The following is a 27,618-nucleotide window of genomic DNA, read 5'->3' on the forward strand; positions in this document are numbered from 1 at the left end:
AAATATGTAGAGTTCTTTTTCTTAGAAGGACTAGTACATGTGGGCAAAGGAATATGGTCATATGTTGTAGTCTGTTCTATCTTTTTTGTTATGTACAAAAGTTAGAGTTATTGGTTTACCTTTTAAATAGATGAATAAAAAAACCCAGAACAGTTTTCATTATAATTTTCACATTACTATTAAACAATTTAAGATGTCTGATGATAGAAAAGTTAAAAAAACATTTGGTTTCGATACCACTCTTAATCATGTGCCATACATTTCCCTGTTAACTTTTTGTTGGAAATTTTAAAAAAGACATATATAAAAGTAGAAAAACATTTAAAAATATTAAATATATGGGAGAAACCAAGATGGTGGCATAGGTAAACACCTAAACTGCTGCCTCGCACAACAATTTCAAAACTACAACTAAGAGACAAAACGGAGACCATCCAGAACCACAGGAAAGCTGGCTGAGTGGAAATTCTACAACTAGGAGAAAAGAGAAAAGCACATTGAGACTCAGAGGAGCTGCAAAAGGCTGAGGTATGGAGACGCGTGCGTGCAGAGAGGACTGGCGGCTGAGTGCATAGCTGGCTTTCTCAAGCGGGAGGGAGACGGAAGCTCCCGACTGTATTGAACTCCAGTTCTGGGCAAGACTCTGGGAACCCAGACTCATTCGGTGGGGGAACCTGGACTGTCAGGAAAACAGAAAGGCACACTGAGACTCAGGGGAGCTGCGGAAGGCAGAGGTCCGGAGGCACGCGAGCGCAGAGAGGACTGACTGTTGAGTGCGCAGCTGGCTTTCTCAAGCAGGAGGGAGATGGAAGCTCCTGACTGCGCTGAACTCCAGTTCTGGGTGAGACTCTGGGAACCCAGACTCATTCGGGGAGAAACTGGACTGTGTGGCAGCGGGCGAAACTTGAGGGCGGTTTTCTCTCAGAGGTGCTTGCAGCGATTACTGAGGGACACTGAGACCCAGGGGCCTCATAGGGCAGGGCTGACAGGAAGCCAAGGCTGTCTGCTCTGCCCTGAGACTCCGCCCCATCCAACCTGAGTACAGAGGCTTTTGCAATTTTGCAAATCTTGTCTCAAAAGGGTGTCTCCAGCACAGAAGTTCTCCCAGCGTAGACACAGCTGAACCTCACAGCCAATTGGCCTGGAGGTCAATTCCTCCCAGTGATACCAACAACAATCAAGGCTTAACTACAACAAGACTGTGCACACAGCCCACAAAGGGGTGCACCAAGAGTGTCCACCTCAGGTAAATGGGGAGGCTGAGCCACTGGGCCCTATAGGACACCTAGCACACAATGCCACTCTGTCAACTCAGGGAAGCAACGAAAATGCAGAGACAAAGAAACAAGTCACAAATGAAAGAAATGGAGGAAAGCAAACTACAGGATATAGAGTTCAAAACCACGGTTTAAAGGTTTTTCAAGAATTTTCTAGAAAAGGCCGATAAATTTAGCGAGACCCTTGAGGATATGAAAAAGGGCCAATTAGAAATTAAACATACACTGACTGAAATAAAAAATATTATACAGAGGCCTAACGGCAGACTAGAGGACCACAAGAATCAAGTCAAAGATTTGAAATACAAAGAAGCAAAAAACACTCAACTGGAAAAGCAAAAAGAAAAAAGAATCCAAAAATTTGAAGATAGTGTAAGGAGCCTCTGGGACAACCTCAAGCGTACCAACATCCGAATTATGGGGGTGCCAGAAGAAGAGAGAGAGCAAGATACTGAAAACCTATTTGAAGAAATAATGACCGAAAACTTCCCCCACCTGGTGAAAGAAATAGACTTACAAGTCCAGGAAGCGCACAGAACCCCAAACAAAAGGAATCCAAAGAGGACCACACCAAGACATACCATAATTAAAATGCCAAGAGCAAAAGACAAAGAATATTAAAAGCAGCAAGAGAAAAACAGTTAATTACCTACAAGGGAGCACCCATACGATTGTCAGCTGATTTCTCAACAGAAACTATGCAGGCCAGAGGGGAGTGGCAAGAAATATTCAAAGTGATGAATAGCAAGAACCTACAACCAAGATTACTCTACCCAGCAAAACTATCATTCAGAATTGAAGGGCAGATAAAGAGCTAAAGGAGTTCATCAACACCAAACCAGTATTATATGAAATGCTGAAAGGTATTCTTAAAGAAGAGGAAGAAGAAGAAAAAGGTAAAGATAAAAATTATGAGCAACAAATACATATCTTTCAACAAGTGAATCTAAAAATCTAGTGAATAAAAAATCTGATGAACAGAATAAACTGTTGAATATAATAGAATCAGGGGCATAGAAAGGGAGTGGACTGACAATTCTTGGGGGCGGGGAGGGGTGTGGGGCGTGCTGGAAGAGACTGGACAAAAATCGTACACCTATGGATGAGGACAGTGGGAGGGAGGTAAGGGCAAAGGGTGGGGTGGGAACCAGGTGGAGGGGAGCTATGGGGGGAAAAAAGGAACAATTGTAATAATCTGAACAATAAAGATTTATTTAAAAAAATTAAATATATGACATCAACAGATTGACAGTAACAAATAAATGCTGGATCGCCGACTCTGCCTCAAACACACAAGTTTTTTTGTTTCCTGGACAAGGTCCATATACTTCTCCTTTCCTTTTACCCAAAGCCAGAATCCTTGGATTTTGATGATACTTCTCCCCACAAAATATATAACACTGTATATTGAAAGAGCATGACCTCCCATAGAGCAGAGGCCTTGGACAGAGTGGGAGTTTTGTGTTTGCTTTTTTTTAGAAACCAAGAGCCACCCTAGCCAGTTTGGCTCAATGGATTAGTGTCAGCCTGCTAACTGAAGGGTCCCGGGTTCGATTACAGTCAAGGCACATACCTCAGTTGCAGGCTCCTTCCTGGCCCAGGCCCTGGTTAGGCAACCAATCGATGTGTTTCTCTCACATTGATGTTTATCTCTCTGTCTTTCCCTCTCTCTTCCACTCTCTATAAATCAATGGAAAGATATCCTTGGATGAGGATTAACAACAACAAAAAAGAAAACAAGAGCTTATATTTATATGAGCAACCTAATTAAAAAAAAGTAGACAATCCAATCCCAGAAATAAAATAAATTCAAGTGCAGAAAAATATTTAACTTATCAATTGAATGTTTCTAAATAGAAAAGTTTTGGCTTCTTCCATTAGGCACTTGTATGAATTTTTGATAACATTTTGTTTTGAAAATTTCCTGTGGGCATTTTCTCTGGGTTCTCCAGGTTTCTGAAGAAATATGTTCATGTTGTTATGTTTACAAATCATGGTTATATTTTAGTCAACCATGCTTTATCTTTAGAGAATAACTAGTTCATTGCATTTGCTATATTCTTTCCTCTAGGCTGGATAATCATTAAGTAACTAAATTGCAGAATATGTACTTAAAAAATGTAATTGGATTTTAATTGACTCTTTTTGTAGATGTTGTTTGTGTATCTGCTGCTTCTCCATCACAAGGGGCAGAAATTTGATTTTAGGGAATAGTATATGGAGGCTTGATCTGGAGTGTGCATGTATTGTTAGTGTATGCGGAGGGCTAATTTCAGCTCATAGAGAATGAGGCCCCGTATGCTTAACAAATGCTCTTCTCTTGTTCTCTAGGGTTCCGCTATGGGAGTGATATCATTCCTTTCTCTAAAGTGGATGAGGAACAAATGAAATACAAATCAGAGGGGAAGTGTTTCTCTGTTTTGGGATTTTGTAGAGCTTCTCAGGTACAGGACTTAGTTTACTAATTATGAACAAAATAAGTGACCTTTTTCTTGTTATTTGAGATGGTGTGATTTTGATGGGTCCTTTTATTTATAAAATGTAGTCTGGGCGTTAATGTCACTATCTTTGACTTTTTAAAAATATGTTTTTATTGATTAGAGAGGAAGGAAAATGGAGAGAGAGATAAACATCAATGATCAGCTGCCTCCTACACACCCCCAGTGGGGTGATGGAGCCTGCAACCCAGGCATATGCTCCCTGACCAGAATTGAACCCAGGACCTTTTAGTCTGCAGGCTGATACTCTATCCACTGAGCCAAACCAGCCAGGACACTATCTTTGATTTTTGAAGAGAAAATCAAGATGGAGAAAAGTCAGAAGAATAGATTTAATTGAAAGTCACTTTTTAGCTTTGCTGTCAATCATAGCTCATAGTAGCCTTAAAGAAACAGTATCTAGTTCTTTGCTATTACATTGCCTTTTCGAAACTGTTATGTATAATGGAGTGTTTATAGGAATGAAGGTCTAGCTGGGTTTTGAATGTCAGTAGACCTCTTAGAATATCATTGATTTATACTAGTCACCTTTCATCTCAATGCCCAGCAGAGAGGTCCAAGATGTGAAATTTGTTCATGTCATATGCTTTTTACATACCAATGCAGAGATACACAAAATAGACACAGTGGGAAATGCAGTAATTCACTGAAGGCCCTGGGATACCATATACTGCCCTAGAAAGGGTTATTAAAGATTCCTGGATATCTTAGATAAAATTATTCGTGAGGTGAATGAAAATGAATCAGTATAAAATGTATCTTTTCAGGCTTTATAGGGATAAAGATTTTTGTTGATTCTAGATGAACTCAATTGAGATTTATAATAAAAATAAATATTACCCAGTATATTGGGTTTGAACTTCTTCATGTTGTTTAAGCATATAGTCCCTGTGTAATTCAGTGTTAGAATAATTCATTGAAGTTGGGAAAATCCTTTTCATGATATGTGCCAGTTGTTAGATACATTTTTAAGACCCATAAGCTGAAAATTGGGAAGATTTACTTAAAGTTGATGAGATTTTAATGGTGAGAATACTTTTTGGGATTTGAGAGTCTCTAATAATTTTCTAACAAATTATACTAAATATGCTTTATATACTTCTCAAAGTGAACTCACTTTGGGAGGTATGTAAACTTAAAATTTTTGGTTATGAGTCTTTTCAGTGAAACAGAACCTTTAGTCAGACCTGTTTGTACAAACTGGCCTATTGGAAAGTAGTCTTCCTAATTCCAGACAGGCAGAAAAGACCTATTCAAAACATCTGCAGCCCTACTGTTTGGCTCAGTGGATAGAGCATCGGCCTGCGGACTGAAGGGTTCAATTCCAGTCAAGGGCACATGCTGGCTGGATTCCCCAGTGGAGGGTGTGCAGGAGGCAGCCGATCAATGATTCTCTCTCATCATTGATGTTTCTATCTCTCTCTCCCTCTCCCTTCCTCTCTGAAATCAATAAAAATATATTAACAACAACAACAAAATAAGACAAAAAAATCTGCAAGTGTAATTCAGAACTCAAAAAATTGAAATCATCTATGCCTGGCTGGGACTGGGGGAGCCTATTTAGTGAATGGCAAAGCAAGGAAGAATGAGCTGAACAAAAAGTATATTTTCCATTTCTTAAAAACTTTTTATTGAATTTATTGGGGTGGCATTGATTAATAAAATTATATAGGTTTCAGGTATACAATTCTATAATACATAATTTGTGTATTGTATTATCAAGTCGTGTCTCCTTCCATCACCATTTATCCCCCTCTATCCTCTTCTACCTCCCCTTGTCCCCCTTTCCTCCTGGTAATCACTGTACTGTTGTCTGTGTCTATGAGGGTTTTTTTTTGTTGTTGTTGTTGTTTTTCTTAATCCCTTCACCTTTTAAAAAGATTTTAACTTTTAAGTCATGAATTATTTTCTAAATTGACTTTGTTTTTAAGCTCTAAACTGTTTTTATCTTAAGTATAATCTCAGACAGGTACAATGATGATAATATAATAGCTATCATTTATTGAGTGATTATAATACTCCTGTCATTATACTAAGCATCCTATCTAATAAAGAGGGAATATGCTAATTGACCATCACTCTGTCACAAAGATGGCTGCATCCACAGCTGAGGCCAAGTGCCCATAACAAGCGTTAATGAGCAATCAGCAGGAGCAATCAGCAGGGACGTGAGGCTATGCCCTCCCCTGCCCCCATGAGGCTTGACAGGGGACCTTAGGCCGCGCCCCCTGCCCCAGCACTGGGCCAGGGGTCCTGAGGCTGCACCCCCCTGCCTGACTGGGCTTGACAGGAGACCTCAAGCCATGCCCCCCCACCCAGCGGGGCTTGACGGGGGACCTCAAGGTGCACCCCCAGTGCTGGGTCAGGGGAACTTAGGCCACGCCCCTGCCCAGCGGGGCTTGATGGTGGACCTGAGGCTGCGCTCCCCTCCCTATGCTGGGCCGGGGGGCCTGAGGCTGCGCCCCCCACCCAGCAGGGCTTGACAGGGGATCTCAGGTCATGTCCCTCACCTGGCAGGACTTGACAGAGGACCTCAAGGCACACCCCCACCCCGGTCTGGGCTGGGGGACCTCAGGCTATGCCCCCTGCCTAGCAGGGCTTGACAAGGGTGGGACTGGCCAAGTCTGGATCTAGCCCAATGGGCGGGGTGGGGGGGGGGAGGTTGGCCGGGTCTGGGTCTCACGCAATTTTGAGGTGCATGTGGGTGGGCAGGGACTTGACTCTGGGTCCCGTGGTATGCCCCAGACTCTGACAGGAGGAAGGTTTTCATATACATTTACTAATTTTCTTTCATCTCTGACACTTCTATTATAGAGAAAGGGCAAATTGCAATATTAAATTATTTCCTCTAATCCCCTTTTAATGTGCACGAATTTTGTGCACCGGGTCACTAGTTTTATATAAATTCCCATTTCATTCTTTTATGACCCTCTTAGGTAGGTGCTATGATATGTATTTTATACATTAGGAAATTGAGCTTCAGAGCTGTTAAATAACTGGCCCAAGGTCACCTAGCTAGAAGGTGGAAGAGGTGGGTTTTGAATCAGGTCTCTGATTCCAAAGCTTATGCCATTGATCAGTTGTAATCTGCCCACCAGATGGACAGCCTCATTTTTGAATAGTCTAAGTTTTACATACCTGCTTTTGTGTATTATCTTAACAAATGTATACACATCATCTTGTCAACTAAGGAAGTATAAGCCCTGACTGGTTTGGCTCAGTGGATAGAGCGTCGGCCTGCGGATTGAAGGGTCCCAGGTTCGATTCCGGTCAAGGCCATCTACCTTGGTTGTGGGCACATCCCCAGTAGGGAGTGTGCAGGAGGCAAATAATCGATGTTTCTCTCTCTTCGATGTTTCTAACTCTCTCTCCCTCTCCTCCTCCCTTCCTCTCTGTAAAAAATCAATGAAATATATTTTTTTTAAAAAAGAAAGTGTAAGCATGTACCTTGTAACAGATGAGTAGTTATTATTAAATTGATAAAATCACAGTTTTCAAATTCCCTTAAAGTGAGGGAAACTAACATTTCTGGATTGAATTGATGTGAAAGTTTTCATTCTATAAAATAGGATTTTTGGTTTGGGATATTTTTTTCTTTTTTTGAAATGTGAATTACTTTTCTTTTTAAAATTTTCAAGAGTCCTTTCAATTTGTCTTTCTCCAGGTTGTCAGTATTCTGGATATGTAATTATAGACGGATAAGAATTTAGCCAGAACTTCCCCTAAATGTCTGGCTGTCTTTTGAAAAGTCATTTAGATGCCTTAGGAAGAGATTTCATTAGCTCTTCTTTAATCAATCAAGAACTATTACAATTTCTAATAGGAGGGCAAATCTATATAAATGTAGCAAACTAAAAATATAGGATTATTCCCATATTTCTTCAAATAATGGTTCCCAAATGGGGAATGGATGTGGAGATGGAGGGAATTTGAATTACATGGGCCTCACACCCATACTTTTGAGACTTAGTCTTGAGCTACTATGACAGTGCTCATAATTTCTCAGCTTTAGAGGTGGAAGGGCAAAAGAAACACAAAACATTTTAGAAACATTGCCTTATACACCATATGGCATGTTCTTATAAATAAGCTTCAGGCTCAAGGGCCCCTAGATGAGAGAAGTTCTCTCATTTTATTCAAAAGGTGCAGGTGGGAACTCTTCAGTGTTCATTTTCTCTCTCTTTTTTTAAATATATATTTTATTGCTATTTTACAGAGAGGAAGGTAGAGGGATAGAGAGCTAGAAACATCGATGAGAGAGAAACATCGATCAGCTGCCTCCTGCACACCTCCCACTGGGGATGTACCCACAACCAAGGTACGCGCCCTTGACTGGAATCGAACCTGGGACCTCTCAGTCCGCAGATCGACGCTCTATCCGCTGAGCCAAACCGGTTTCGGCAGTGTTCATTTTCTCATCTTTGACCCCTTTGATACTGTGATAGATGAGTAACTAAAGGAGGCAAAAGAACATACAGTGTTTATTTTTGCTTTAGTTACCCTTCCTCCAGTGCTGCCCCTCTGTTTAGTTCTTTGCTCTGGTCTCTTTGCACTTCTTCATTGCTCTTAGGACCACTTAATTTTGCTGATAAGAGACTTCATGATTGATTATTGCCAATCTCGCTAGTTTCCCCCTTTCCCCTTGCACTGTGGCACTGTACTACTCCAGAAGCAATTCCCCAAATATACTTTCTGTGTTTTGTCACTCTAGACTAACACACTATTATCTCTGCCCAGGATATTTGTGGCCAGACTTTTTATTTCTGTTCCGAACACATCCTTTAAATCTTAACTTAGGTGTCACCATTGCAGAAGCCTTCCCTGAGCCCTCATGACCAAACTAGATGCCCTTCTTTTGTGCTCTTGTGGCACCAAACTGTAATACTGTATTATAGGACTACTCCTGTGTCTTTGTAGCGCTGTGTGTTAGTACTGCACTGTGGTTAATTTAATATTTATCTAAGCTCCTCAGAACAATCTATATCCTGTTCATTATTGTATTTAAAGTACCCAGAACAATGTTGATGCATATTAAATGCTCATATATTTATTGTGTTGAATCTTAGGTAATATGTTGTTTTTATTGTCAATGTTTTTCAGTAAGAACATTTTGAATGGAATTTCTTAGCAAACTGTGGCATTATGGTTTTATGTATAGCTTATTTTGGATCATAACTGATTCTTTCCTCACTTACTTTTGTAGGTCCACAGGAAATATTTCATGGGAAATCAAGTTCTAAAAGTCTTTGCAGCAAAAGATGATGAGGTGAGTTGACAATGGGTCTTTGAGGTAGTGCCACAGAATTAAATTGTCATTTCAAGTGAATTGTTTGGGACATTTATAGTTTAAAATGACATTAATTATTGTAACGGCAGTTGGGAAATTCATTGTCCTTTAACTCTGAAAATGAAGAAATGACTAATGAATTTGTCATAGCATGAGCACAAGGCCTTAGGAAATAATCCTACCATCAGACAGCCGGTGAATGTTAAAAACAAAAACATTTGAACACATGCCTTTAGTATGGGGATCTCAGGGTCCCATGATCCGAAAGGTTGGGGTCAGGTTGACATTTTCATTGTTATGGATATTGGACATTTAGTACTGGCTCTAGTGTCATGGAGATGAGCTTCACTGTCTCTCTGGACCACTTCTGTCATTGAGAAATTTGTCTTTTCCAACCCCCACCTTCCCGAGAGATTCTGTTTTCAGGCTGGTTTCTGCGTGGCTAAAAACCCATGACTCTTGCATCCTACACTCACGTGAACCTGCCCTCTCTGTAAATATTTTCTGTGTGGCTTCCAAGTCAGAACTTATTTCCTTGGAGATGCTGATCTAAGCTGGAAGATTAGAATATAGTGTCTTTTTAAGACTACTGAAGCAAGTCTCCAAATATTTGTATTTAAAATTAGTAGATGTAGAAGGCTTGTTTGGGATGAGGGGGAGGATGATGGTGTAAGGATCTAGTCCTCTTAATCCTCTCTTTCTCCTCACTTCTGAAGGGTAGCTGGCTGCAAATCTAGTGAATGGATATGCTATTATTCCATCAGAACAGTTGACATTAGGAGAAAACACTTGGTACTGCACAGATTTACTAGAGCACAATAGGCTTTAATATCCTCCAATTTAAAAATCCGAGTTCCTGGGTTTCTCCTAAATCAGATCCTGTTGGTGATCATGCAGTTTTGGGATATATTGTCAACACATCTTAATGGCATTGTTAACTTCTGCTGAATATAAGTCTGGATTTTACAAGAATGTTAAAGCTAAATATACAGACTTTTGATTCATCATCTCATGAGACTGGATAAAATCATCCCCAAGTAGAGCTTTAGAGTAAGAGAAGGAGGGAAAGGTCAAGAGCAGAGTGTCAAGTTAGTTGGAGGAAGAGAAGAACCAAGGGATGAGTGGCTCACAATGTATAATAATCAGGAGAGAGTGTTACTCTGAAGCCAAAGGAGAAAGTGCAGGGAAAGGGGATGGTCAGATGCTACTGAGAGGTCAAGTAAAATGGGAGCCAAGGGCTTAGCAATTAGGAGGTCATGGGTGACTTCAGAAGATAATTTCAGTAAGACAGTCAGGTCAGTAGATGGATTAGATTGAAGAACAATCTTGTGCTAAGCAGTGACGACAACAAGGTGATTATTTCATGGAATTTAGAGGTGAAAGGAAAGAAAGATACATGTAGTCATTTATGGAGAAAGTGGGACAAAGAAAGATTTTGTTTAGGAAGGCTGAGACTTGAGTTTATGTAGAGAGTGAGGGTATGAATTCAGAGGATAAGGAAGATTGAAGTGATAAGAGGATTTAGATGATGAAGTAAAGTTCCAGAAGAGGTAAAGTAAATGTGATCAAATGCAAATGGGTAGAGTGTGGCCTTGAAGTGGGTGATGGTGCACTTAAAAAAAAAATCTGAGTCCTAGCTGGTGTTTCTCAGTGGATAGAGCGTCAGCCTGCAGACCGAAGAGTCCTGGGTTCGATTCCGGTCAAGGACATGTACCTTGGTTGCAGGCTCCTCCTTCTCTCTTCCACTCTCTCTAAAAATCAATGGAAAAATATCCTTGGGTGAGGATTAAAAATAAATAAATAAATTTAAATCTGAAACAGGAAGACCGTGGAACACAGTCTTAGGAGTGTGTGGTTCCGTTGTGAAAACTCTCCTGTGTTGGATATGTGTTAATGCTGTATCTTTCTTACTAGGCAGCCGCGGTGGCCCTTTCCTCCCTGATTCGTGCTTTGGATGAATTGGCCATGGTGGCCATAGTTCGCTATGCTTACGACAGGAGATCTAATCCTCAGGTTGGCTTGGCTTTTCCTCATATCAAGGACAGCTATGAGGTAAAACCCACAGGGCTCTTTTTCATGATTTTTCCCCCTTCAGTTTCTTTATTCTAAAGAGTGCTTCTTAACTGTGAATGTATGTGGGAATCACTTGAGACAGCTTGTTTGTGCCGCGCCAGCACGGCCAAGGGTGAACCTGAGGGGGGTCGGCTGAAAGGCTTAGAAAAGACAGACGAGAATGAAAGACAAGAGAATGAGTCTCACAGATGTAGATCCTATCTTCCAGAGAGCTCACAGTTTAAGACAGCTGCTTCCTGTGTCTTTATTTTATAGCCAGATGCCAGGAGGCAAAGTAAGGGCGTGGTCAAGATGTTTACAACATTCTGTGGGTTTCAATCCTACTCAATTACATGCACCTGATCAAGCTTTGTTTACTTGCAGCCTATATCACTTAGGCACGTAGGGCCACGTGTTTGGACCATAGGTTCAAGCTTACAACTATAGCTGTTGACTATAATTGTGCTGGGAGGGTTCTGCCCTCCAAGCTGGGACTTGCACGTGGCCACGAGAGGACTGTGCCCTCTCATCAATCCAAGGCTTGAACCTGTCCAAACACTGTAGCCGAGCCCCACACTTGTTAAAGTGAATTCTGCTTGTTAAAGTGAATTCTGATTCCGTATTCTGGGGTGGTGCCTGGGATTCTACATTTCTCACAAACTCCTAAGTAATGTTGATGTTGCTGGCCTATGAACCACATGTTCAGTTGCAATGGAAGGACATAAGTTAATATGAGTATGTAAAGGACCTTTTTATCAAATCACTAAAGGTTAACCATGACCTCCTGTTTGCCCTATTCAGTGACCTTCTCTTTGTTATCATCCTTTTTGACAATCTCAGAACCTAATAGGAATAGATTACCTCTATTTTTTTACAACAGCCTTTATTTACTATGAATAAAGATTGAAGATGAGATTTTGTTGTGATCCTTGTGAAAGTGAGTTTGGTTAGCGATGTCCTATTTAAAATACAGGTCTGCATTTCTTATATTTTCTATTTCTCAAAGAACTTACTGTGGCAGAACTGAAAAAGGGACAGCAAATGACTTGACTTGCACATCAGCCTCCCCATCACCTATGACTCTTCTCATTTATTGTATTGGGCATACATTTTCCAGGTATTCTTTGGTAGTCTTTCTTTGAAGCATGTCTTTCATGTTTAATATTCTCTGTACTCTTTGCAGCTGTGTACAGCTAATAACGGTAATCAAAACACTGTACTTTCCATGCACCAGCATTGGGCCTTCTGATTTTCGAAAATATTTTTGTTGTGCCACTTTCACAGCATTTGGGACCAGTTTTATATTTTTTTATTAATTGGATTGTTTTTGCTTTTACCTCCTTTCTTTCTCATTAGTGTTTGGTGTATGTGCAGCTGCCTTTCATGGAAGACTTGCGGCAATACATGTTTTCATCATTGAAAAATAATAAGAAATACACTCCCACGGGTGAGTTTATTTCCATTTTGCTCACTAATTGGCTCTAAGCACAAACTGTTCTTGGGAAATCACCTGTCTGCAGTCATTGGCTGGGGCCAAGGTTTCACAGGATGGAATTAGTTGGGTCCAAGTCGCATCATATACAGTAATGAAGGTGGTTCATCGTGTGTTTTTCCAGTAATAAGGATAGGTTTGCCCTGAACTCTCCAAACACTCTCTAGGTTCCCCCTTCTGACTTAGGATTTATATCTAGGAAGCAGCTTGTTAGAAATGGATGTACATTCTCTAGTTGTGAGTAGGTTTGCCCTTTACGGAAGTGAGTTGACATATAGTATTAAACCTGGGACTTTAGTGTCATACATAAAATATGTTACAACTTTGACTTGAAGAGTAATAGTGCTGGAGATTACCTTTTCTCTTTGCCCTTTCTTTGTAGTTTCATGGTAACAGTTTAAGTCGCACTGTTCCTCATTTCCAGGAGTTACTTTGAGCTTGGCGTGGAAAGGCCATTATTAAGCATCTGGCTGCAAATGTCCGGGGCTGCACAGAATGAGTCTCACAGATGCAGATCCTATCTTCCAGAGAGCTCACAGTTTAAGACAGTTGTAACAAAATATAGTAGTGGGCCAGATTTAGAGAACATACCACAAAGAACACAAAATGACAAGCAGATGTTTTAGTTTACAAGTTTTTCTCTGTCTCATTGTAGGATTAGGGAATGGCAGGTGACTCTCAAAGCTGGTTTCTCTGTGTGTTTCTGTGGTTAGACTGTTTGGGAGAAGTTTGCAGTAGGAAAGCCAAGAAACAAATGGGCTTCAGGGGCTTGTGTCTTTCCCTTCTGTTAGAAATGAGTCCCTCTGCATCATGGGGGAGCCAGGCATGGACTTCAACACCCAGAAGCTGCCCATGTGTTAGAGCAGTCTATCCCTACCTCTTAATAATCCCAAACTTTAAATGAGCAGAACATTTTAAAAAGAGAACTTTGTTGAGAAATTATGGACATACACCATTCACTCAGGACCTAAAACATTAAATATCTCTTGACCTGTTGATTTATTTTCTGTGAGTTGACATTTTTGTTTGCATTTTCTCCATTGGAAAAATGTATTATTAAAACTGTTTGGCGTATTTCCCAAGTAGACATTTATGTAGGGGTGTGCAGTGCTAGAGTGATCTGGCCTGATACGGCCTGATAGCTTGTAATGGCAAATGAAAATCACTGCATGTTCATACACAGGTACCACCTACTATGTTGCTTACGTAGTCAGCTTACGATGGTGATGGCTGTGCCAGTGCCTGAAGTCCCCTAGAAAGTCCAAAAATGGAATAGGAAGGTTTTATGATAAATATCTGCATGCTCTTTCCTTCTGTAGTAGCTGTTCAAAAGGGAAATTTGTAACAATGACGGACAGAAGCATAATGGGTGTTTCAGGAACCGCTTATTCTTTCTACCTTTTGTCTAGTGACTGTGGATGATCCAAAATTAGCACCTCAGCTTTTAGGGACTGAACTACTGTATGAATCAGCAGCATGAAAGTGACACATGGTAGTTTAAGTAGAAGCATTTTTGAGAGAGTTGCCTTTCATCCACATTGCCTTGGGACATGTCATTTTTGTTGACTAGGTCGATTTTTATTGAGGAGCATTGCTTTCTTTTAGGTTTTAGAAAAGTCGTAAAGAAAAGGAAGTCATGTTTTTGCTCTTAAGGATCTTTAGAGTTTGAATAAGGCATGAACACAAATATGCATATATGCAGAGTGTGCTTAGTGGCATGAGGTTTGTGAGAGGAAAGGGCTCCTTCTGACTTGGGGGGGTTGTGAAGGAATCTGCTCACTCTGCTCCAATGTTTTCTTCCTGTTAAACTGTGATACAAGTTATATTAAATCCTTATAAAGTTAATGTTTTTTTCTTTTCTTTTTAAAAACATTTATATTGATTTTTAGAGAGGAAGAGAGAGTAATATCAATATGAGAGGGAAACATCAGTTGGCTGCCTCCCACACACCCCCTACTGGAGATTGAGCCCACAACCTGGGCATGTGCTGCGAATAGAGCCAGCAACCTTTTAATGCATGGGACCATGACCAACCAACTGAGCCACACTGGCCACGGCTTTTTAAATGTTTTTCTCCTTTAATTACTAATTTCTTTTTAATATTAATTCATTGAATTCTGAATATTTTGAATTGCCATATACAGGTTGGGTTTTGTGTGGCTGTGATCTGTGGTTTGTGTGGCATTCCACTGGAACAAAGTCTTTTTTTTTTTATTTATTTAAAATATGTTTTTATTGATTTTAGAGGAAGGCAGGGAGAGGGAGAAACATCAGAGAGGAACATCAGTCAGCTGCCTCCTGCACACCTTCTGCTGGGGATGGAGCCCAAAAACTGGGCATGTGCCCTGACAGCAGTCTCTTGGTGCATGTGATAATGTTCAACCAACTAAGCCACATTGGCCAGGGCTAAACGCTCTTGCTTTTGATATGATTTCCATTGTCAAAAGTTCACGGAATGGTAGAACTGGGAAGGACCTAAGAGACCAGTTACTCTAAATAACTCATTTTTACATATAAGAAAACCAAGACCAAGGTAAATGATTTGCATAACTAGAGACTGTATTTGGCAGAGCCAGGGCTGTGTAACCTGCCAGTATTGCTATGAATAGCTATGAGTGGAAAGCATTTGTTTTAGTGGAAAATAATAGTCTATTTTTCTTTCTGCTTCTTCGTTTATCCTTGTTTTAGAGTCACAGTTAAGTGCTGTCGATGCTCTAATTGACTCCATGAGCTTGGTCAAGAAAGATGAAGAGGGGGACACCATTGAAGACTTATTTCCAACCACCAAAATCCCAAATCCTCAATTTCAGAGATTATTTCAGGTGAGAAAAGAAAGATGAACCAATCATACTTTTTTTAAATGAAAGAGAACTGAGTGAAAAATTAGGGTAATTGACCAGTCACTAGCAAATGTTTTTAATCCCCTCAGTTGCTCTATAAGTTTAATGGAAGAAAGTCACCTTCTTTCTACTAAAAGAGAAAAATACTTGGAGCTTTTATTTATTTATTTATTTTTTAAATAAATCTTTATTCAGATTATTACAATTATTTCTCCTTTTTCCCCCCATAGCTCCCCTCCACCCATTTCCCACCCCACCTTCTGCCCTTACCTCCCCACCACTGTCCTCATCCATAGGTGTATGATTTTTGTCCAGTCTCTTCATGAACCCCCCATACCCCTTTCCCCCTGAGAATTATCAGTCCACTCCCTTTCTATGCCCCTGATTCTATTATATTCACCAGATTATTCTGTTCCTCAGGTTTTTAATTCACTTGATTTTTAGGTTCACTTGTTGATAGATATGTATTTGTTGTTCATAATTTTTCTCTTTACTTTTTTCTTCTTCCTCTTCTTTAAGAATACCTTTAAGCATTTCATATAATACTGGTTTGGTGGTGATGAACTCCTTTAGCTTTTTCTTGTCTGTGAAACTCTTTATCTGCCCTTCAATTCTGAATGATAGCTTTGCTGGGTAGAGTAATCTTGGTTGTAGGTTCTTGCTATTCATCACATTGAAAATTTCTTGCCACTCCCGTCTGGCCTGCATAGTTTCTGTTGAGAAATCAGCTGACAGTCGTATGGGTGCTCCCTTGTAGGTAACTAACTGTTTTTCTCTTGCTGCTTTTAATATTCTCTCTTTGTCTTTTGCTCTTGGCATTTTAATTATGATGTGTCTTGGTGTGGTCCTCTTTGGATTCCTTTTGTTTGGGGTTCTGTGCGCTTCCTGGACTTGTAAGTCTATTTCTTTCACCAGGTGGGGGAAGTTTTCGGTCATTATTTCTTTAAATAGGTTTTCAGTATCTTGCTCTCTCTCTTCTTCTGGCACCCCCATAATTCTGATGTTGGTACGCTTGAAGTTGTCCCAGAGTCTTCTTACATTATCTTCAACTTTTTGGATTTTTTTTTTTTGCTTTTTGCTTTTTCGGTTGAGTGTTTTTTGCTTCTTTGTAATTCAATTCTTTGACTTGATTTTTGTGTTCCTCTTGTCTGTTTTTGGGTCTCTGTATAATATTTTTTATTTCAGTCAGTGTATGTTTAATTTCTAGTTGGTCCTTTTTCATATCTTAGAGGGTCTCGTTATATTTATCGGCCTTTTCTAGGATATTCTTAAAAAGCCTTATAACCGTGGTTTTGAATTCTATATCCAGTCGTTTGTTTTCCTCCATTTCTTTCGTTTGTGATCTGAATCTTTGACGCCGCATTTTTACTGCTTCCCTGAGTTGGTAAGGTAGATTTGTGTGCTAGGTTTCCAATACGGCCCAGTGGGTCTGCCTCCCCAGTTAACCTGAGGTGGACACTCTTGGTGCACCCCTTTGTGGACTGTGTGTACAGCCTTGTTGTAATTAAGTCTTTATTGTTGTTGGTATCACTGGGAAGAATTGACCTCCAGGCCAGTTGGCTGTAGGGATCAGCTGTGTCTATGCTGGGAGAAGTTCGGTGCTGGAGACAGCCTTATAGGATTAGACTTGCCTAATTGCAATAGCCTCTGTGCTCAGCTTGGATGGGGTGGAGTCTCAGTCTTGGCTTCCCGTCAGCCTTGCCCTTGTGCGCACGTGCGTGCCTTCAGACCTCTGCCTTCCCGGCTCCCGAGTCTCCGCCCGAGAGTCCAGACTCCCCCCACAAGAGCGTGGGTCCCCAGGGGCTCGCCTGGAACTGGGGTTCAGTGCAGTCAGAACTGGGGCTCAGTGAATTCAGGAGCCTCTGACTCCCTTCCACTAGGGAAAGCCTGTGGCAACCTCCGCAGCCTTTGTGCGCACTGGCACGCGCACGCTTTCAGTCCTCCGCCTTCCCCGGCTCCCGAGTCTCCGCCCGAGAGTCCAGACTCCCCCCACAATAGCGTGGGTCCCCAGGGGCTCGCCTGGAACTGGGGTTCACTGCAGTCAGAACTGGGGCTCAGTGCGGTCGGGGGCTTCCTTCCCCTTTCCGCCAGAGAAAGTCAGCCAGGCTCTCAGCCACCCTTCCTCTCTGCGCGCACAAAGACCCTTTGCCGTACCTCCAATTCTGTGAGCTTTTCTCTTTTCTTCTAGTTGTAGAATTTTCACTCAGCCAGCTTTCCTGTGGTTCTGGATGGTGTCCGTTTTGTCTTTTAGTTGTAGTTTTGAAATTGTTGTGCGAGGCAGCAGTTTAGGTGTTTACCTATGCCGCCATCTTGGTTTCTCAATACTCGGAGCTTTTAGAAAGAAAGAAGTCAAGTTAGGGTGCTTTTAATTTCTTTCTCGAGAAAGGCTGTTGTTTTTTTCAGGAGGGTGTAATAAAAAGCCGATTTTCCTTTTATGTGTTTTCCAGGCTTTTCTCCTTTTTTAAAATATCCAAATAGTAGAGTTTTAATGAAGTTTATAATAATCACTATTAGGGAAGAAGTGTTCCAGTGCCACATTTGTCAAAATTTTCATAATTAAAGGTAGCATATAAAGGTCAGATAAAGAGGTTATAGTATGAAACTATTAAAGAGTTACTAAAATACAGGGAAATATGAATTTCTGAATCTTGGGCCAAAGGAATTGGGAGGTGTAGATTGGATTAAGGGAAACGGGAAGTTGAAAAGAGAGCTGACTTATGCTGAGCAAGGGGAGGCATAGGCGAGGGTTGAAGGGAAGGAGTATTCCAGTCCTGGATGAACTCAGTGACAGCAGGACATAGGCTTTTCTGAACCCCCAAAACTGAAAATGATCACGTGCAGCTTTTTCAGGCAAACTCTTCCTCACAGAGCAGTGGAGGGCCTATTTCTGAGGGGGTGGGAGCTGTGGATGGAGAGACCCTCGACTTCCTCTTAACTCACTTCTTAAAGCATCCTTAACTAGCTCAGGTCCATATTAGGGCCCGCTGTAATTTTGAGGGATCTTCTACACAAGAGAAAGTGCCTGTTTTTGTTTTTGTTTTTTAATGTTTATAATTCCTTTAAATAATGAGGGGGGAGGGGGGGAAACAACTTTTGTTCTAAAATTAGAAATAAAAAGCTTAACATGTAAGGCCTGACTCAGTGAATGCTTTAGTAGTCTAAGTGTAATCAAGTATAAATTCTTCCATGTTTTTGACAACTGGATGTCAAATGGCCTTTGCTATTTACTTGCATTTTAAAATCCTTATACTTTCCCCACAGTGTCTGCTGCACAGAGCTCTACATCCTCAGGAGCCTCTGCCCCCAGTTCAGCAGCATGTTCTAAATATGCTGGATCCCCCCACTGAGGTGACAGCTAACTGTGAGATTCCTCTCTCCAAAATAAAGACCCTATTCCCTCTGACTGAAGCCATCAAGAAAAAGGATCAACTGACTGCTCAGGACATTTTCCAAGACAAGTAAGTAATGCTATGGTTGCATTTCACATTAGACAACATAAGATTGGTGGTAATCATAGACTGGGGCTCCAGGACTGACGGTTGGTTGTGGGAGGAAGAAACTTTTGGTTATTTGACCCTGGCCTTGAAAATACTGGTTTCTCATCTGTGCATTGTAGGTCTATTTTATTCTTGTTATTCACCTGGAATGGAGAGCTACCTTCTGGACTGTTGGCTTTTTAATCAGCATCAAATTCTTGCTTAACACACACACACACACACACACACACACACACACACACACACACACACACGAAGGCTAAACAGTTTTGATTATCTAATACTAAGTTTTACCATTTTCTAAAGTAGGGTGCTAGGGATGAGAGGAGAGGGGTGAAGGTCATAAGGTTTTTTGTTTGGGAGGTTAGGTATCAGGAGAATGTCAGTGAGATTTTTGGAGGAAAAGTGGGAAGGGTAATGAAAAAACCTGGCCCTGTGTCAGTGATGTACTTGGTTATAGCAATGATGAGGTGTTTGCATTGTGGATAGCAAAATGCTTTTCATATAATTCTCAAATCAAGTTTTCAGGAAGCTATTAAATTTTTTCTTCCCTTCAGCAAATTCTTTTCAGAATCTGTATCAATTTCCATTCAAAACAAAACAAAAACAAACCATAAGAAATGGTTTTTTATTATCCAGAATCATTTGGGTGTATAACATTGATTTTTTACCAGTTTTAGGTTTGGTTATTGGTGACTTTTCCTCCCAAATCAAAATGATCTGTTCATTTATTTAGATTGGATTCTGTGATCTAGGTTTAGGCCACATTTTTTTTTTCCTTCCCACAGCTGTATCTTTATTGACAAGTAAAGCTTATTTGTAAATACCCCATTGGAAGAGTACTGAGTAATTTCCAGAAACCTTCACAGGGTTCTGTAAATTGCTAATTTAATGAATTATCTTCCAAGTTGAATAGAAAGCTTTATGCTTTCTGTGGCTTTTTAGAGATTAATACCCCTGGCTTTGTTAGAATTGAAAAAAAAAAAATAATAATCATGGGATTGATAGATTCTATCACGTGCTTTCCTGATACATTCTGGAGAGCTTTCTGTTTCTCTTTAGCCTGTAACGCTTTCTTCTACATAGAAAGGCTGTCACTGGAAGTTTACTCTCTCTCTGCTGGCCTCATCTACCTATATCCCTCGGGATTAGTACTTTAGAACAGTTTAATGAAATTTGAAGTCCTTTTCTTCCCATGGCAGCCTTGCTTTGGCCTCACCGCAGTCATTAGCTATTCTCTGTCTGTGTTAAGGCTCCAATTCCTGATCCTGATTACCTTCTGCTGTTGTGGGAAAGAAAGGGGTCATTTCCCCTTCTCCCCTTGATTAAAATGTATATTAGCTGACTATAAAAAAAAACTGAGAGGCTGTTGTTCTGTGATTTGGTCCCTGCTGTGATGACACCTTCAGCTCTAATCCTACCCCTCACTCTTTCTGGAAGCTTGAGTGTTTCCTGGGGCCTGAGAATTATCTCGCTCACCCACACCCACTCACACCCACACACACCCACTCACACTCCCATTCCCTACCTTTCTTCAGAAATCTTTGTTTTTAAGAACTGCAGAAGTGATGCATTTAACAAATATTTATTGAGTACTTTCTATATTTAATAAGAAAGATTCAGCCCCTTCTGCAAGGTTCTTGAAACCCTTAATATTTATGGTAAGGTACCCATCAGCTTTGGAGGTGGTCTCCCCAAAGAGAAGAAAATTGCTAAAAACTAATTATACTTTTGTGTATATTCAGTATCTCTGTATCCAGGGTACATATTTCCTGTGTAGGGGCAAGGGACAAAGACTGGGGAGTGAGCAAATGTCAGTTCAGGAAGTGTCAGAGGCCAACACAAAGAGCCCTGGACTGGAAATCACGAGTCTTCATTCCAGCTTTGAATTCTTTATGTGATTTTGGTTAAATAATTTTACCTTTATGAGAGTGTCTCCATCTAAAAACAGCATCATCTCAACAGATATTGTAATAATATCTCTTAAATTAATATTTAATTTAATAAGCATTTTGAACTATTTAGAAGGGAAGGCAGTAGTCAGAACCCAAAGTAATAATAGTATCATGTTTCCCAAGTTAATCCTTCCACCTGTGTCCTGAGATGTCACCTCCTGTCTAATCTGGTACCTTAGTCCAATACTAATTTCTTCCCTCTTTCTGTATTTTCAGCTTCTCCCTTTGTGCCAGCTCCTTTCCCTCACATTAACACTATATTTCTTTCCTCTGTAACAAAATAAAATAAATCTCTCGCTTCCCCCTCTAGTTACTACCTATCATTTTCTTTCCTTCCATAAGCCAGGCTAATTGGAAGAATAGTCTACACTGATTCTTTATTGGGCACTCATTGTCTCGGGTTCCTGCCCCCACTGCTTCCCTGAAACTGTTCTTCCAAAAGACACCAACTGCTTAAATGTACTTTAGCTTGGCAGCCCTTTCTTTCTTCACCTCTTAGTAGCACTTGACATTGTCAGTTATTCTTTGCCTCTTGGAACTCATATATCTTGCTTAACTTCAGCTTCTCCAGGTGTTTCTGTCTAAATCTTTGACAGCTCCTGCTTCGATTCCTCTGGGGTCTGCTTTCTTTCCCCACCAACCTTAAATGTGGATGTTTTGTAGGACTCTTCCTCACAAAGAGCTGACACTTATTGGACACAGGTATGTGCTGAATGCTTTGCTTGACATATATTACCTTTTTAGATCCTTTGGGCCATCCTCTGAAGTAGGTTCTTTTATAACCCCCATCTCAAAGCTGGAGATACTGAAGCTTAGAGAAGACAACAAACTTGCCCAAGATCACAGCTGACTACATGTTGGAGTGAGGATTTAAATGCAGGAGTCCAGCTCTAAAGCTTGCACTCTCACCCATTGTGCCACATTGCCTTCACAATGCATGTTTCTAACAGGGGTGGGCAAACTTTTTGACTCAAGGGCCACAATGGGTTCTTAAACTGGACCGGAGGGCAGGAACAAAAGCATGGATGGAGTGTTTGTGTGAACTAATATAAATTCAAAGTAAAGGAGCAGAGGGGAGAGCAAGAGAACCCTCCACTCTTTCGGCTCCGTGGGCCGGATAGAACAGCCGAACGGGCCAGATCCGGCCCGCGGGCCGTAGTTTGCCCACGGCTGTTCTAGGACCTTTGATTATTTCACATGCACATCTTCAAAAACTACTAAGTATCTGTCCATCCTGACATATTTCCAGCCTATCCACTGTATCTTAAGTGGCTGTCATTACTTCAGCTTTAATGTGTCCAGAATAGACTTCATCATCTTTTTTCTTCCATGCTCCTTTTAAACCCCAATTCATGCTATTTTTTTATTCTCTATTTTAGTGAATGACACCTATTTTCCAGGAAGTCATCACTTTTCTACTTTCCATATCTAGTTGGTTTACCAAGATGTATTAGATTTACCTCAAACCCACTCCTTTCACTTCGGGTTAATATAGTGGCTAATAGCATTGATTCTGGAATTGGATACATTTGGATCAGACCCAAGCATTTCCCTTTAATAGTGGTTAAATTGGCAAGTGGTTCTGTGTCAAGTGGCCATAACAGACACCTGCCTTTCAGGAGGCTGCATAGGAGAGTGGTTACTAAGAGTTGAGGACTAGTTGTGGACCCTTTACTAATTGTGCTTTAGACAAGGTCAGGCCCTTTTGAACCTTGGCTTGTTCATTTGTAAAAGACAATAATAATAACTAACACATAGCGTTATTGTGAAGTTTAACTGAGATACTTTAAATACAGTTAGCATAGTGACTAGTACATGGTAAGCATTTTATTTTATTTATTTTTCTATTTTTTATTTTTTTCTTTATTGATTAAGGTATTATATATGTGTCCTTATCCCCCCATTGCCCTCCCATCCCCCCCCCCCCCCACTCATGCCTGCAGTCCCCTGGTATCTGTGTCCATTGGTTAGGCTTATATGCATGCATACAAGTCCTTTGGTTGATCTTTCCCCCTTACCCCGGCCCTCCCCTACCTTCCCTCTGAGGTTTGATGGTCTGATCAATGCTTCTCTGTCTCTGGATCTGTTTTTGTTCATCAGTTTATGTTGTTCATTATATTCCACAAATGAGTGAGATCATGTGATATTTATCTTTCTCTGACTGGCTTATTTCGCTTAGCATAATGCTCTCCAGTTCCATCCATGCTGTTGCATATGGTAAGAATTCCTTTGTTTTTACCACAGCGTAGTATTCCATTGTGTAGATGTACCACAGTTTTTTAATCCACTCATCTGCTGATGGGCACTAAGGCTGTTTCCAAATCTTAGCTATGGTAAAGTGTACTGCTATGAACATAGGGGTGCATATATCCTTTCTGATTGGTGTTTCTAGTTTCTTGGGATATATTCCTAAAAGTGGGATTACTGGGTCAAATGAGAGTTCCATTTTTAGTTTTTTGAGGAAACTCCATACTGTTCTCCACAGTGGCTGCAGCAGTCTGCATTCCCACCAGCAGTGCATGAGGGTTCCTTTTTCTCTGCATCTTCTCCAGCACTTGTCGTTTTTTGATTTGTTGATGATAGCCTTTCTGACAGATGTGAAATGGTACTGCATTGTCATTTTGATTTGCATCTCTTGGATGATTAGTGACTTTGAGCATGTTTTCATATGTCTCTTGGCCTTCCTTATGTCCTCTTTTGAAAAGTATCTATTTAGATCCATTGTCCATTTTTTGATGGGGTTGTTTATCTTTCTTTTGTTAAGTTGTATGAGTTCCCTGTAAATGTTGGAGATTAAACCCTTATTGGTGATAACATTGGCAAATATGTTCTCCCATGCAGTGGGCTTTCTTGTTGTTTTGTTGATGGTTTCTTTTGCTGTGCAAAAGCTTTTTATTTTGATGTAGTCCCATTTGTTTATTTTCTCTTTAGTTTCCATTGCCCTAGGAGCGGTATCAGTGAAGAAATTGCTTCAGCGTATGTCTGAGATTTCACTGCCTATGGATTCCTCTAGTATTTTTATGGTTTCCTGTCTTATGTTTAAGTCCTTTATCCATTTTGAGTTTATTTTGTGTATGGTGTAAGTTGGTGGTCTAGTTTTATTTTTTTGCATGTATCTGTCCAATTTTCCCAACACCATTTATTGAAGAGACCGTCTTGACTCCATTGTATGTTCTTACCTCCTTTGTCAAATATTAATTGAGCATAGTGGTTTGGGTCGATTTCTGGGTTCTCCATTCTATTCCATTGGACTATATGTCTGTTCTTGTGCCAGTACCAGACAGTTTTGAGAAAAGTGGCTTTGTAATACAGCTTGGTATCTGGTATTGAGATCCCTCCTACTTGTTCTTCCTTCTCAGGATTGCTGCAGCTATTCGGGGTCTTTTTTTTATTCCAGATGAATTTTTGGAGCGTTCCTTCTAGGTCTGTGAAATATGCCGTTGGTATTTTAATGGGGAGTGCATTGAATCTATAGGTTGTTTTGGGTAGTATGGACATTTTAATGATGTTGATTCTACCAATCCATGAACATGGTATGTTCTTCTATCTGTTTATGTCTTCCACTATCTCTTTTTTCAGTGTCCTGTAGTTTTCCGAGTTGAGGTCTTTTACCTCCTTAGTTAAGTTTATTCCTAGGTATCTTAATTTTTTTGGTGCCATGGTAAATGGGATTGTTTTTTTTAATCTCTCTTTTTGTAAGTTCACTATTGGTGTATAAAAATGCCATAGATTTCTTGGCATTAATTTTGTATCCTGCTACATTGCCAAATTCATTTATTAAGTCTAATAATTTTTTGATGGCGTCTTTAGGGTTTTCTGTGTACAGCAGCGGTCCTCAAACTATGGCCCACGGGCCACATGTGGCCCGCCGAGGACATTTATCCGGCCCTCCGGTTGCCGCTGCCTGTCCTGCTTATCAGCCGACTCGTCCCGGGCCCACAGTGCGTATAGGAATTTGTTCATAGTTTTGTTTTTTTTGTTTTTAAATATATTTTATTGATATTTCACAGAGAGGAAGGGAGAGGGACAGAGAGCCAGAAACATCGATGAGAGAGAAACATCGATCAGCCGCCTCCTGCACACCTCCCACTGGGGATGTGCCCGCAACCAAGGTACATGCCCCTGACCGGCATCGAACCCGGGACCCTTCAGTCTGCAGGCCGACGCTCTATCCACTGAGCCAAACCGGTTTCGGCCATAGTTTTTTTTTTAAACTATAGTCCGGCCCTCCAACGGTCTGAGGGACAGTGAATTGGCCCCCTGTTTAAAAAGTTTGAGGACCCCTGATGTACAGTATCATTTCATCTGTGAATAATGACAGTTTTACGTCTTCTTTTCCAATTGGGTACCTTTTATTTCTTCTTGTCTAATTGCTATGGCTAGCACTTTCAGTACTATGTGGAACAGGAATGGTGAAAGTGGGCATCCTTGTCTCGTTCCTATTCTTAGGTGAAATGGTTTAGTTTTTGCCCATTGAGTATGATGTTGGCTGTAGGTTTGTCATATAAGGCTTTTATTATGTTGATATGATTCCTTCATTCCCATTTTGCTGAGGGTTTTTATCAAGAAAGGGTGGTGGATTTTTTCAAATGCTTTTTCTGCATCAATTGATATGACTATGTGATTTTTATCTCTCAATTTGTTTATGTGATGTATCACGTTTATTGATTTGCAGATATTGTACCATCCTTGAATCCCGGGGATAAATCCTACTTGGTCATGGTGTATGATCTTTCTGATATACTGCTGGATCCTATTTGCTAGAATTTTGTTGAGGATTTTGGCATCTATGTTCATGAGGGATATTGGTCTGTAATTCTCTTTCATTGTGTTGTCTTTATCTGGTTTTGGTATTAGGGTAATGCTGGCTTCATAGAATGAGTTTGGAAGTGTCCCTTCCTCTTGAATTTTTTGGAATAGTCTGAGGAGGATAGGTTTTAGTTCTTCTTTGAATGTTTGGTAAAACTCCCCTGTGAGGCCATCTGGCCTCAGGCTTTTGTTTGCTGGAAGCTTTTTGATGACTGCTTCAATTTCCTCCATAGTTATCGGCCTATGGAGATTTTTAGATTCTTCCTGATTGAGTTTTGGAAGGTTGTATTTTTCTAGGAGTATGTTCATTTCCTCTAGGTTGTCTCGTTTGTTGGAATAGAGTTGTTCATAGTATTTTTTAACAATCCTTTGTATTTCTGTGGGGTCTGTTGTTATTTCGCCTCTTTCATTTCTGATTTTGTTTATTTGGGTCCTCTCTCTTTGCTTCTTGGTGGGCCTGGCTAGAGGTTCATCAATCTTGTTTATCCTTTCAAAGAACCAGCTCTTGGTGTCATTGATCTTTTGTAGTGCCTTTTTTTTTTTTTTTTTTTTTTTTTTTTGGTCTCTATGTCATTTATTTCTGCCCTGATCTTTATTATCTCCTTCTTTCTGTTCAACCTGGGATTTTCTTGTTGCTCTCTTTCTAATTGTTTAAGTTGTAGAGTTAGATGATTTATTACAATTTTTCTTGTTTTTTTTGAGGTAGGCCTGTAGAGTTATAAGCTTCCCTCTCAGGACTGCTTTCACTGTGTCCCATAGATTTTGGATTGTTGTGTTTTCATTGTCATTCGTTTCCAGGATGTTTTTAATTTCTTCTTTGATCTCTTTGGTAACCCAATCATTGTTTAATAGCATGCTATTCAGCTTCCAAGTGTTAGAATTTTTTTATTGTAGTTTATTTCTAATATTATGCCATTGTGGTCTGAGAAGATGCTTGATAGGATTTCTGAATTTGGAGAGACTTTGCCTGTGACCCAGTATGTGGTCTATCTTTGAAAATGTCCCATGTGCACTTGAGAAGAATGTATATTTCATGGTTTTGGGGTGAAATGTTCTGAAGATGTCAATTCAGTCCATCTGATCTAGTGAATCATTTAGGATTGCTGTTTCTTTGCTGATTTTTTGTCTAGAGGATTTATCCAGTGATGTCAGTAGGGTATTAAAGTCCCCTGCTATGATTGTACTGTTGTTGATCTCTCCCTTGATATCTTCCAGGAGTTTTTTTTATGTATTTGGGTGCTCCTACATTGGGTGCATATATGTGTACCAGGGTTATAATCCTCTTGTTGTATCGATCCCTTTAGTATTATGAGGTGGCCTTCCTTATCTCTTGTTATGGCCTTCACTTTGAGGTCTCTTTTGTCAGATATAAGTATTGCTTACGGTAAGCATTTTAAAAAGGTTAACTCTTGCTATCATCACTCACTACCATTGTTTTTATCTAGACCTCAGTTTAGTCTGCTTTCCTGAGATAACCCCTTAACTAATTTCCCTCATTCCAGTCTTATCCCTTTCTAGTCCATTCTGCTACCTGAGTGGTGGTTGTTTTTTTAACATTTATCTCTATTATTGAAAATATTACAGGTGTCCCCCTCTTTTTTCGTCATTGACCCCCACTGCCTCACACCTGACTCCTACTGCTAGGCCTTCACCCCGCTATTGTCTGTGTCCATGGGTTATGCATATAAGCCTACAAGTTCTTTGATTTACCTCTTCCCATCCACCCCCACCTTCCCTCTGAGATTCATCAATCTGTTCCATGCTTCTGTGTCTTTGGATCTATTTTGTTCATCAGTTTCATATCCTTTTAATAGTAGTAAAGATGTAACCAGAATTGCCTTTGCTGTAGTCATTGACATTACTTTCCCACTCTAAAATACAGGTGATATTACAGTCTGCTTAGATGTCATA

The 27,618-nt window shown here is 40.4% G+C and overlaps 1 protein-coding gene across 3 annotated transcripts in view; it reads left to right on the plus strand.

The window, feature by feature from the left end:
* XRCC5 (X-ray repair cross complementing 5) overlaps window positions 1-27,618 on the plus strand; it is a 104,682-nt gene that overhangs the window by 21,571 nt on the left and 55,493 nt on the right. For 2 of the 3 annotated variants that reach the window (XM_080671282.1, XM_080671281.1), the window contains exons 9-14: window positions 3,609-3,721; window positions 8,979-9,041; window positions 10,977-11,114; window positions 12,471-12,561; window positions 15,295-15,428; window positions 18,708-18,904. In XM_080671282.1, the coding sequence (XP_080527408.1) occupies window positions 3,609-3,721; window positions 8,979-9,041; window positions 10,977-11,114; window positions 12,471-12,561; window positions 15,295-15,428; window positions 18,708-18,904 (736 nt within the window). The remainder of the gene's footprint in view (window positions 1-3,608; window positions 3,722-8,978; window positions 9,042-10,976; window positions 11,115-12,470; window positions 12,562-15,294; window positions 15,429-18,707; window positions 18,905-27,618) is intronic. The other variant, XM_080671283.1, reaches the window with a different exon arrangement.

This window comes from Plecotus auritus (assembly GCF_963455305.1).
Source record: "Plecotus auritus genome assembly, chromosome: 5".
Lineage (NCBI taxonomy): Eukaryota > Metazoa > Chordata > Mammalia > Chiroptera > Vespertilionidae > Plecotus > Plecotus auritus.